Source organism: Oxyura jamaicensis, chromosome 7 (assembly GCF_011077185.1).
Source record: "Oxyura jamaicensis isolate SHBP4307 breed ruddy duck chromosome 7, BPBGC_Ojam_1.0, whole genome shotgun sequence".
NCBI lineage: Eukaryota > Metazoa > Chordata > Aves > Anseriformes > Anatidae > Oxyura > Oxyura jamaicensis.
In genome coordinates this window covers 22,136,078-22,147,797 of record NC_048899.1, presented here as the reverse complement: position 1 = coordinate 22,147,797, position 11,720 = coordinate 22,136,078, and the positions used below count along the sequence as shown (strand labels likewise).

At 36.9% G+C, this 11,720-nt stretch overlaps 1 protein-coding gene across 2 annotated transcripts in view; it reads right to left on the bottom strand.

Annotated features, from left to right (window-relative positions):
- Positions 1–895: 895 nt before the first annotated feature.
- FAP (fibroblast activation protein alpha) overlaps positions 896–11,720 on the bottom strand; it is a 40,743-nt gene continuing 29,918 nt past the window's right edge. Inside the window, exons 22-26 of one of the 2 annotated variants that reach the window (XM_035331530.1) lie at positions 10,179–10,278; positions 6,274–6,338; positions 5,361–5,433; positions 5,023–5,096; positions 896–3,176 (exon numbers count right to left, since the gene is read on the bottom strand). In XM_035331530.1, the coding sequence (XP_035187421.1) occupies positions 3,075–3,176; positions 5,023–5,096; positions 5,361–5,433; positions 6,274–6,338; positions 10,179–10,278 (414 nt within the window). In that variant the 3' untranslated portion in view covers positions 896–3,074. Of the gene's footprint in view, positions 3,177–5,022; positions 5,097–5,360; positions 5,434–6,273; positions 6,339–10,178; positions 10,279–11,720 lie in introns of those variants that run through there. The other variant, XR_004752298.1, reaches the window with a different exon arrangement.

The window sequence follows — 11,720 nt, the reverse complement described above, 5'->3', positions numbered from 1 at the left end:
TATTCTATGTTTGCAGTATACACATATACTTTTTAATCATATATAAAATCAACCGTTTGTTAGCTTCAGCTTGATTCATCAAGACAAGCCCTTTTGCAGAACTGTAGTTAAACACTGTAGGCTGTATTAAAAAGGAACAGGGCAAACAACTGTCCTTGAAAATGTCTGGTGATGGTTATAAGTGGATTGTGATTATAGAAAACAATGCAGAACAGAAAACATTTTCTTCTAGTGAAAATGTACATAATTATCTGAAATAAGGATGTAAAGAAGATGGAGCCAGGCTGTTTTCAGTCATGACAAGTGAGAGTACAAGAAGTAATGGGCACAAACTGAAAACACGAGGTTCTGTCTGGAACAACTTATTTACTATTTGAGTGACTGCACACTGGCACAGATTGCCCAAACAGGTTGTGGAGTCTCCCTCCTTGGAGATATACAAAAGCTGTCTGGACATGGTCCTGGGCAACCTGCTCTAAGTGGCCCTGCTTGAGCCACCTAGATAATCTTGGATTGGACAAGAGGTCCCTTCCAACCTCAATCATTGTGTGATATGGTAATGGTAGGTTAGAAATGCTCTGCACCATTTCTAATAAATGACTGCATCATTACCTGTTATTAGCACAGGACAGCTACTTTGATATATGTTGTATATGTTTGTAAGTTGTTTGTTTGTTTATTTGTTTTAACACTCACAGTATCCTATGACATTTTTCCCCAGGTCATCAAAATACATGGCTGCTCAGTCAAAAGCTTTCAGGTTCTACATTATTCCAGCAACTCAGTGTAAACGTCATACTCTGCTGAAGACATATTCCCATTCTTTGGCAAGAACACTGTATAAAGCAAATAAATTAACGACATGAAAAACAATGAAGCAAAAATGACAGCAGCATGATGCACTAGTTTTTTATGGTTTATCCCCACAACTTCTTCCTACAAGCCAAAGTAAATGTTGGACAGTTTGGAAGATGTGTACTCTGATTGCCTCAGGAAATAAATAGACATACGGGCAAATTAATGATGAAATAGCTAACACATCCCTTGGGAAGGAGGTACCTTCTGTTATTTTGTTTGACACATTTTCCAGAAATGTCCCTTATCTCAAATGCTTCCAGAAGATTCTGACCACAGGCCTGTGGGCAGGGTGTGACCAGTGCATTTTATTACTTTATTACTTGTAGTATCCACAATGGGTTGGTTTATCTGGTCAAATTTCTAGGGTTTGCAGGATTTTTCAGAAGTATAGATAAAGTATAAAGGTGCAGAAATTTAAAGAGAACTCAATATATTGATATTAATGTGAGATTTATACCATGCATTTTGAAAATTGCTCTGGGTTCTCACTGACATGTTCAGATATCTAAAACCTTTAAGCATCTGCCACAAGAACCTGATTTTCCTCTCTTTCAATGCAAATTTGCAATGGTTTCTGTAGTGTTGTATCAATATAAAAATTGAGAGTTAAATCTCAGTAATTTCAGCCGAATTGTATTCCTTATTTGTGAAATAATCACATTATTGAGAGTATTGTTGTTTACAGCAAATGCACATAGGACCATGTAATCAACATCTAATTAACCCCACTTCATGTTATATTTGCTTAACATTAACTTTCTTAGAGCTATAATTTTTCCTTTAACGATTATAGCAGTTGAATTTTAATTACATTACCAACAAAAAGCTCATTAACGTCACATAATTGGCAGTGTTTCCAAAAAAACCTGAACTAATTGAGTATTTTCTGAAGAGTTCCCATCAAAGTATAATTTAACCATTACAAACAGCTTGGCAACTACATTTACATAAAGATGTCTGAGGAATGTTCTCATGTGCGGAAAATCAGATTTGATATTACCATTAACAAAATGAAGGAATCCGTTACATAGCAAATCACTTCTACATTTTAATGATATTGGCTAAACCCCATCTTTTTTTGTCAAGAGGGTCAAATGAAATGCCTTGTTTTTCCACAAAGAAGCAGCAACCAATCTCAAAGAGTTAGGAAGTAGCTTTCTTTGTGTGAAGGCGACTCCACAATCTTTTTCAGGTTATTTTGTACCCTCACTAGCTAATAGCAAAGATGATATACTACATTAGACAGATGACAATTCTTATGCAGTAGGCTAACTCAGAATTTTTTAAACATGTGACCAGAGAATCATTTAATCTAAAATGGATCTCCTGCCAATTATCTTGTTCATACTCTTATATTATGACAGGACTGATTTAATTACTAATCAAAAGAATACATGTGTTCAAATCACTATTAGCTACTAGAGTTTTTAAAAGACTTCCTAAAATAGTTTTACTGGAAACAAAGCAAAGAAAACCTGCAAAATCCTTTGATTTTTCCCCCCAGTTTGGGATGAATGATATTAGAATTAATGTGAATGCCAAGGTGAAGATTAAAAGCAGGCTAATGTGGCTCACATGATCTGAACACAAGCAGAAAAACCATTGATATAAAATAGCTATCATGAATGTCCTGCTTCCTGGACACCGAGTTTAGCAGAATCAGGGTTTCAAGGAAGAGCTGAATAAAATTTGAACACAGCATTCAATATTCTGGATAATTATCCATATTTCAGCTTCAAATATTGTGTGTTCCTATCCCTGCTTGGATTCTGTCCAAGAAATTGGAGATATAAATGTATTTTGGGAAACTGGTTCATATTAAAAAGGTAATTAGGTACTTGCACTACTTTCATTGTCCTTGCCCATTTTAAAGTTATACTTAACAAATGCAAGTGTATTCATTTGGCAGTATGCCTTAGCAATGGAGCACCTAGCTTTGGAATGCAGAATGTAGTTTAAGCAATATGGCAATAAATGCACATGCCGTGTTACATTCTGATTTTATTTTTTTCTATCCAACAGGTGTTAAATGTACCAGAACTTGTATTAGCACAACATCTGCTAATATACAATATAAAAGATGGATGTAAACATCAAGTTTTTAACTTCAGAGTTCCTGCTATCAATCCACCTGAAAACTATATAACCCGGGCACTGTTATCATTGCATTCTCCCAGAGATGTATCAGATGCCTTAGCATGCTCTGAATAGCCCATCTATTCTGACAAAGAAAAACATTGTTTGAGGAAATGGGTCATATGTGTGTAGAGATGTTTGCTGGAAAGGCCTGGAATTCCATGGTTCTCATCAGTATACCACTGAAAAAGAAAGAAACAAAGAAAAAGACATAAAGCCCCTACATTATCTCTTCAATTCTGTAATAGTTAAGCAATTCCATCATTTCATTACCATATAGAAGAAAGTACATGCCTCAAGTAAATAAACAGAGGGCCCTGTTAATTTTTTTTTTTTCCTTTTCAGTAGATTCTACTATATAGAACAAATTTTCTATACTTTCTGTAATCTAGGAGTAAGCATTATTACCTCAATACTGACAAGTCTGTTGTATCAAGTCAAGCAAAAGAGCTTTGAGATGCCCTTAGGGATGAAATGCCCCTGATGTGCTGCATGGCCCTGGCAGTATAGGAATACCGGGCTCTCAGCAACAAGCTTTCACCTAAAGGTTGTGCATTTCTGTTCAACACATCCTGCATTCCGGAAGGCCCCAAGTATTATGACTGATTACTGCAAATAAGATATGAATTATGCTAACTTCTTAAGAAATAACGGTGAACACCCTAACTACAGCAGGATGGTTTGCTATTAGAGACTTTTTCATGTCATTGGAAACGGGAAGAGCAAAAATCATCTGGTCTTCTCATTTAAGGAGTAAGAGACACCTTTGGGTTGGAAAGTCTGATCCCTTTGTAGTGAATGCATTAACCTGAAGCTTAAAAGTAGGTTGTTTTTTGCCATGCTCCCCCTTATTCTGCTTGTTCCAAAGTCTAGCTGTTTTAACAGAAAATTCTTCTAACTTCTGACCTCAATGTATTTATGTATTTGTCAGTATTTTATATACATTTATTCTTCTGCTAAAACTGTTTTTTTTTTAGCTTTTTTTTTTTTTTTTTTTTTTTCCTCTCTGTAGTTATCCTTCATTGTATTCACAGAATCACAGAATTTTCTAGGTTGGAAGAGACCTCAAGATCATCAAGTCCAACCTCTGACCTAACACTAACAGTCCCCACTAAACCATATCCCTAAGCTCTACAAAAGAGCATTCATAGGCAGCAATCACAGAATTTTCAGATTTTATTTCACTAGACTGAAAATGTCCTGCTTTCATAAAGTAAATCAAGGATGTTCCCTCAATTTTCTTTCTAACTCTGCTGAGGCTTTACTGTAGCTGAAAAAGAATGACTACAACTGCATACAGAATCCCAGATACTTGAGAAATAAACCAGGTTTGGTAAATAGCAGTGAAGTTAGAAAATGGGGGATTCACAAAACGGCCTACAAATCTCAAGTACAGGGGGACCTCTATCTGATCCATGTTTGGTAAGTTCATGGACCTGGGAAAGTTGTCTGAGGCAGAAGGCCAGTATGTTTGATAGCAGCTGCCTGCTATCCTTTTGCCATTAGTATGGAGAAAGAAGGTTACAGAAGCATTGCTTAACATATAATTCAGTGCTACTTTTTTCCTGTTCATTCCTCATTTACAATATTTGGATACTTCCTTCCCTTTTTTCCCCCCCATGTTTCACCGCCTGCCTGTGGCAAGCATGTCCAGGTAAAGAGAATCCATCAGAAGCACTGATGGATTTGGTCCCAGAAGCCAGCTTTTTCCTCTCTTCCTCTCTTTTACTAGCTATCAGCAACTTTTATAGGAAGGCTGGATTCTCATTCTTCTCCCTAGCTCATTTTAAAAGCCTCTAAGTTATTCTTTATCAGAGAAATTTCATTAGCATCCAAAGGGGAAGAAACAAAAAACAAATAAACAAAAAAGAGCAGGAAAATCCTCTGAAAAAGAAGTTACTTATAAAGAGTAACAAATGCACTAACAATTGCCAGATTTTGAAGAATGTTCTGTTGAACTGGGTTCTTAAAAATATCACCAAATATAAGATAAGCTTATTGATAAAGCTATAAAACACTGTTATTTACCATTGCCTGGAAATCCACTTGTGCATTAACCAGAGCTTTTGCAATTTGTGCTGAGTTCTGGAAATGTACATTATCTGAAAAAAGGAAAAAAAGTGATTGGCTGTTGAAACGTGTAAATACCACAAAGCACAAAATTCTAGTGCATTAAGTTGTGTCCACTAATTATTGAGTGATACAGTTGACATGACTAAGAATGACTAAGCACCTCATAATATGTCATATGGAAATCTAACAAAGATCTAAGTAGTCATCCTAATCAAAGGCACAGAAAGATGCTTAATGTTTTTCAAACAAAGTGATTCTGGCTCTGTATTTGTACTACCATTTGCAAACCTCACCATCTGCTGTTCCATGGATGAGGAGATACTCCACGTTTTGGAAATTCTTTGCTCTTGCCATCACAGTTGAATTCTGTTGAGAGGAAAAGTGAACAGTTCAGCAGCTTCAATTTAAACCACTCAATCACAGAGCCGACAGGCTTCCATTAACCAGTGTAACCACAATCAAACAGTTGGACTGGCATAATAACGACAGCAGTGACTTCATCTCAAGCTGAGATTAATAGAAACTATATACATTTATGACCACTTCACAAAAAGCATAGTACCTACCGCGTGGCATTCTCCTGGCTACCTAGACTGCTCTACCAGAGCTGTTTGGTATTGAGCATTTCAGCTGTTGGGGTTAGGATGGAGAATAGGTACTGAGAACATGATACAAAAAACCTTTATAGGAGGCTTTGAATTAAATTCTTTGGGTTTAATTCAGGCCTGTCTGTACTTAGAGCTGGTATGTGCGCTGCTAGACGAAGTTACAGATTTCCTATCAATGTGAAGAAAAGCAGAAATGCAATCTGTTCCAGGTAGGGGAGGTTCTGACCTCTGCAGATATTATCTGCAGATATTATTATCAGACAGCTAAATTTGCATGAAGCAGCTTTCATACCATAGTTAAGGGTACAAACCAAAACATTGACATCTTAACCTCTCTCACATAAGTTCTTTCCTAAATTAATGATTTGCACTGTCAAATCAATGAGAAAATAAGGATCCTACAATTTATCATATTTACAATTGATAAATACAAAACCACGAGGAACTACAGAGATATGAATTTCACAGCAGCAGCTTTAGCTGTTACAGGGCTGCCACTAGGAGAGCTGTCAGGTCATTTTATTTCTTTATTATTCTGGTTGTCCATGGAAGTGTGACTTGGGTTTAAGGCAAATGAACACAGAAAGAGAATTCTCACCTTGTAGTGCTCAAGATTATCGGACTCTATAGGAAGACCCATAAATCGTTCTGTGTAGATAGATGCTGTGATATTAAAGAAGAAAAAAGCTAAAGATATTTTTGCGCCTCCAGTGACACATAGAAAAATGACTGTTTATTTTAACTATATCTGTTCTGTTTGGTTTCCTCATAATACACCAAATCTAAACATACTAAAAAATATGAAAATTAATTAACATATATCCTCCAAACAGTCCTTATAGAAATAGTGATAATCTGTGGAGTTAACATTTTGTGGATAAAGGTAATTAACTGATACTGCTTTATGCTACTGGTTTGAACTCCAGAAGTCAGTTGAATGAGCCAATAAATGTGTGTGGTAGAAAGACAACACACATTACTGTTGACATCTTAAAAAGAGAAGCAGAGCAGAATTCCAGCCTGGGATGTGTATGACTATGTATGGTTAATATGGAAAAAACATTGTCCTTATCCCATTGAATGAATATAAGCAACTATTATGGGGGAGCAGGAAATGATATAGGTTTGCACTTAAAAACTTGCAATTAATTTTCAGGTTTCTGTTCAGTTTCTTTGTCTAACGATAACAAAGACTATTAACAGATTTGAAAAAAGCACAAGCATGAATAACTGAACAGTATCTAACACCAAGAAACCATTAGGTTTCAGCTATCTTTAAACTGCCTGCATATTTGTAATTTAACTAATAGTAGTTATGAAAATCTGTGGAAAATTGATGCAGCAGCTGTCACTACAGGAGCATTACTTTCTTTATGACTTTTCCTTGAAAGAGTAACCAGCACATTGAGCAGTCAAGCTGCAATATTACAGGAATTTTATTTATTTAATGGAGTCAGGGCTTTCTGATGAAGAAAATCTGGCATCTTTCCCTCCCATATTTAGAGACAATGGCCTTCGTACTCAGTAAGGAATTGAGATTGTCTACAGAATCACAGACTAGTTGATGTTGGAAGTGAGATCTAGCGGTCATCTGGTCCAACCAGGACCAATGCAGGATCCTCTAGAACTGACTGCCTAGGACCATGTTGACCATGTCCAGACAGTTTTGAATACCTCCAAGGTGGGAGACTCCACAACCTCTTTGTGTCAACCTGTGCCAGTGCTTTCCCCATGCAGTGAAGTGTTTTCTAATGTTGACAGGACATCCTCTAAGTGAGTTTGTGCTCATTTCCTTGATGTATTTATAAGCATTGATAACATCCCCCTGAGGCTTCTCTTCTTGAGGTTAAACTGTTCCACATGTCTCAGCCGTTTCTCACAGGGGAGATGATTCAGATGATCCAGTCCCTTAATCATCTTCATGGTCCTTTGTTGGACAATCTCCAGCATCTCCATGTCTCTCTTGTACTGAAGAGCTCAGAACTTGACACAGCAGTCCAGGTGTGGCCTCACCAGTGCTGAACAGAGGGGAAGGATCACCTCCCTCGATCTGTTGGCAAAAGTTTGCCAGATAAAGCCCAGGGTGCTATTAGCCTTCTTTGCATCAATGGCACATTGCTGACTCGTTCAACTTGGTGCCCACCAGGCCCTCCAGGTTGTTTTCTGCAAAACTGCTTTCCAGCTGGGTGGCCACCAACAAATGTTGGTACCTCGGGTTGTTCTTCCTCAGGTGCAGGACTTTGCATTTCTGCTTGTTGAATGTCATGAGGTTCCTGTCAGCCCATTTTCTAGCCTTTTGAGGTCCCTCTGGATAGCAGAATCACACTATGGTTTATCATCCACTCCTCCCAAGCCACTAGTTACTGGCCTCCAACTAGATTTTGTGCCACTGATCACCCCACTCTGGGCTCAGTTCTTCAACCAGTTTTCAATCCACCTCACTGTCTACTCAGTCAGCCCATCCATTAACAGTTTGTATTTGAGGATCTGTGGGAGTCAGTGTCAAAAGTCTTACTGAAGTCCAGATAGACAATATCCACTGCTTTCCCCTCATCTGTACCTTGTTGTCCAGTTTCATACACTGCATTAGAATAATTTTGAGAAAAAGTAGAAATGAGAGTTCCCCCAGGGATGGAAAATGACTCAATATAGCCATGTTCCCATGGTTTACTATGTATCCTTTATGTATGTTACCACCAAGTGCTAAAGATGTGTACTGTGTCTCCCATATCAGCCAGGTAAGGGCCCTGAAGATAATTTGTAATAACCTAAATACAGAAAAATCTAAGTAGCCTATCTTTTATCAAAGTTCTTTATCGTTCAGTGAAAACAGAAAATGTGCAATATCTGTTGTCAACACAGTGTCAAACAACCATATTGGGTTTGAGTTTTCAATAAAATAAACTTTTTTTGAATGGCTGGCATTTCTACAGTATTTTGAGCCAAATTCTCCACTCTCTTCTACCAGTATAGCTACAACAAGTCCACTGAGGTCAGCAAGAATTGCATTATAATGACTAAGTGGAAGATTCAGCTTGTCAATTACTGAGGAAGAAAAAAGAGATTGAGAATTTTAATAAAACAGTCACATATTTAATGCTTTTAACTATACGTTGTCCCTGAATGCAACTTCCATTATAGTTGTTCAGATGCTATATTAACTCTGACAGAAAATGGAGGTGAGTGGGAGGATTTCAGAGAAAAGAATATGCTGCAAACTCTAATCTGTGCATATAAAAGAGGCCAGGACAAAACTTAGAAGCTCTAGGGGCCAGTACATCCCCTAACATACTGAGCCTGTCTCAAATGTGTAGCATCCTGTAGTTTTGCCCCTAACACAGTTCACCCTAATATTAACTTGATCTGTTTGCCAGAATTCATGACTCATTACTTTGTTATGCTTCCTTCCTTCCTTCCTTTGGGGAGGTACACTTGCCTGTCTGGATTTTACAATGTGCTTTTAGCAAGACTTTTTAATGCTCTTTTGAAAAATCAGCTAAAGTAAAGATTGCAATGGTGTGGGTCTAATCTGCTTTTACTTAAAAAACTTCATGCCAGTGAAAACATGAAGATTATGCTTCCTGTGTCATACAAATGTTTTTCCCTTTGTTTGCAAAACACCATAAATACAAGGAATGTCTGTTCTAGCAGTCAGGGAAGCAATCCTTCCCATTTAACCAAAAAAATTTCTTATAACCAAGACTTCTTAGCAACGACCATATGCTAAGTAAATGTGTTCAAAGTGTTACATTTTGCTCATTGAAAACATAAATGACAGCATTCTTTTTTACACTAAGGTTCCTTTACACCATGCCAAAAGCTTAACAGGTCTGCAAGTAAGTGCGTATGTGCCTGCTTTATTCACACAGCAAGGCCCTGGGAGTACACTCTCAGAGTTGCTTCCTCAAAACAGTTTGGAGTCTTAGTCAATAAAGAAAAATATGTCTTGTAACACAACAACACTGGAGGTGCGGTTGAGAAACATCTAAAGGGAAAATATTTAAAAATAAAAAATAAGATATCAGACAGAACTGAGTCCCTCTATTTTCCACTGCTTTTGGAAAATAACTTTGTAGTCATCAGAGATACTGATTCCTGAAAGAGGCCATTTGCAGTAACTGAAGTTGAAGTGCACTGTGATAACATTAAGGGCAGAAAAAACATTTCAGCTGTTTCTGAATTCAGTTTTAACAATTTTTTTTTTTTTTTTTCAGGGAGATCATTCCTGAATATAGTGGTTTATCAAGAGGACTTTACAGACTGTTACAGATGTGCATATAGAATTGTCTGTGCGTACCTTCTATGTAGCACAATCTGTTCCAAACTGACAGTTGCAATCAGTTATTTTCAGCACGGAAAATATTAAAGTCTTAAAAGTTTTATGTCTAGGTAATTGCACTGTCTTTAAGTTTTATATTGACATTCTCTTGCAATGATTTAATTTAGAAAGTCATTAAATGCTACCTCTCTTTCCAAGTCAGTGTTTATGACCATTTTCCATACCGTAATATTCCCAGCTGGAAACAGGAGCCACAGCCATTCCACATTTAAATACTCCACTGCCAGATCCAAGTGCCAGAGAAGTTACGTATCCACCATAGGACTAGGAAGAAATCACAGACAGCTTAAAATTATTGGTGAAGTATCATTCTGTTTCCCAAATCAAACTCATATAAATTAATTCCAAAGTAAAGAGTTTGCTTTGAATGCATGGAGGACAAAGCTTTTTTCTTTTTTTTTTTTTTTTTCTTTTGATTTCAAATGGATCTGATGTGATTTCTTGTGACAGAGACTAGACAGCTTTATTGAATCACTTATTTTCTTACTGTTTCTTCAGCACTTATCACAGGATATTACTCTTGGTAGCATTTAGAATCATAAAAAAAAATTAAGTTGGCAGGGTCATTCAAGGTAATCTAATCAGTGCAAACTATCTCAAAACAGGGCTAACTTCAAATTTAAATGAGATCAGAGGCACGTCCACATTCCACAGCCTTTCCAGTCAACATATTTCAATGTTGAGAATTGTTGTCATATATTTTTTTCCTAATACCCAAGCAAAAATTTCCTTGTGGTAACTTATGTTCATTGCCTCTCATCCTGTCAGTGTGCCCCTCCAAGAACAGTCATAGGTTTTCCCACCCTTAACAAACTACCTAGATTTTTTGAATGTTTGCTATATTGAACCATCTCCATCCCCAATACTAACATCCTCAGAAATTTGAGAACTTGAAGTTGGAGCAATTTGTCTCTACTGCTGGCTGCTGTTCTGGCCCGATTCCTCAAACTGGGACCCAAAAGGAAGAACAAGTTCATAGATGGAAGTTAGGCAAAGTAAGCCTAGATATCAGAATAGACGTGCAACAATGTGGGGCTAGAAGCTGAGAAAGGAGAAGATATTGTATTTGTAAGGTTATGGAACCAGGAAATGGTAATAATAAATTGAAAAAAAAAAAAAAGAAAAAGGACTGACTGGTTTGGCAATAGTGCTGTTATTTAAATAATATATCTGCTACTGGAATACAATGCTTTATATGTGTGAAATCACTTAATTGGTTCCAGAAACACTGTAGTTAAATAAAATATGATGTGATTAAAAAAATTGTATTTTCACGTGGTCCTAATGTGATTAATGTCACTTTAATTTCACCTTACGACACCACATTTTATCCTAGTTATACTGTATCTGGCCAGAGTAATTTAAATATTAGATTAATAGAAAGATTTAGCAACCCTGCTTATGTGCTGTCTAAAATCAGGCAACTCCTACAATTACAGTTGCCCAGTGTTTCTGGGCAAGCCTCTTACAATGAAACTGGGCCAAGGAAAACAAACAAACAGCAATGAAAAAGAGAGAAAGGCAGAAGGGAGGAAGGGAGAAGAGAAAGAAAAAAAAAGAAAGGAAGAGAGAAAGGAAGAAGAAAAAATATTTCTTGATATTGCATTCTTAATCTAGTCATTCATGATGAAGAAAAACAACTGAGCCAGATGGCTCGAACATCTTAAAAATCTTTATAAGGGGGTTGTGTGGCATTTATGCTGTCT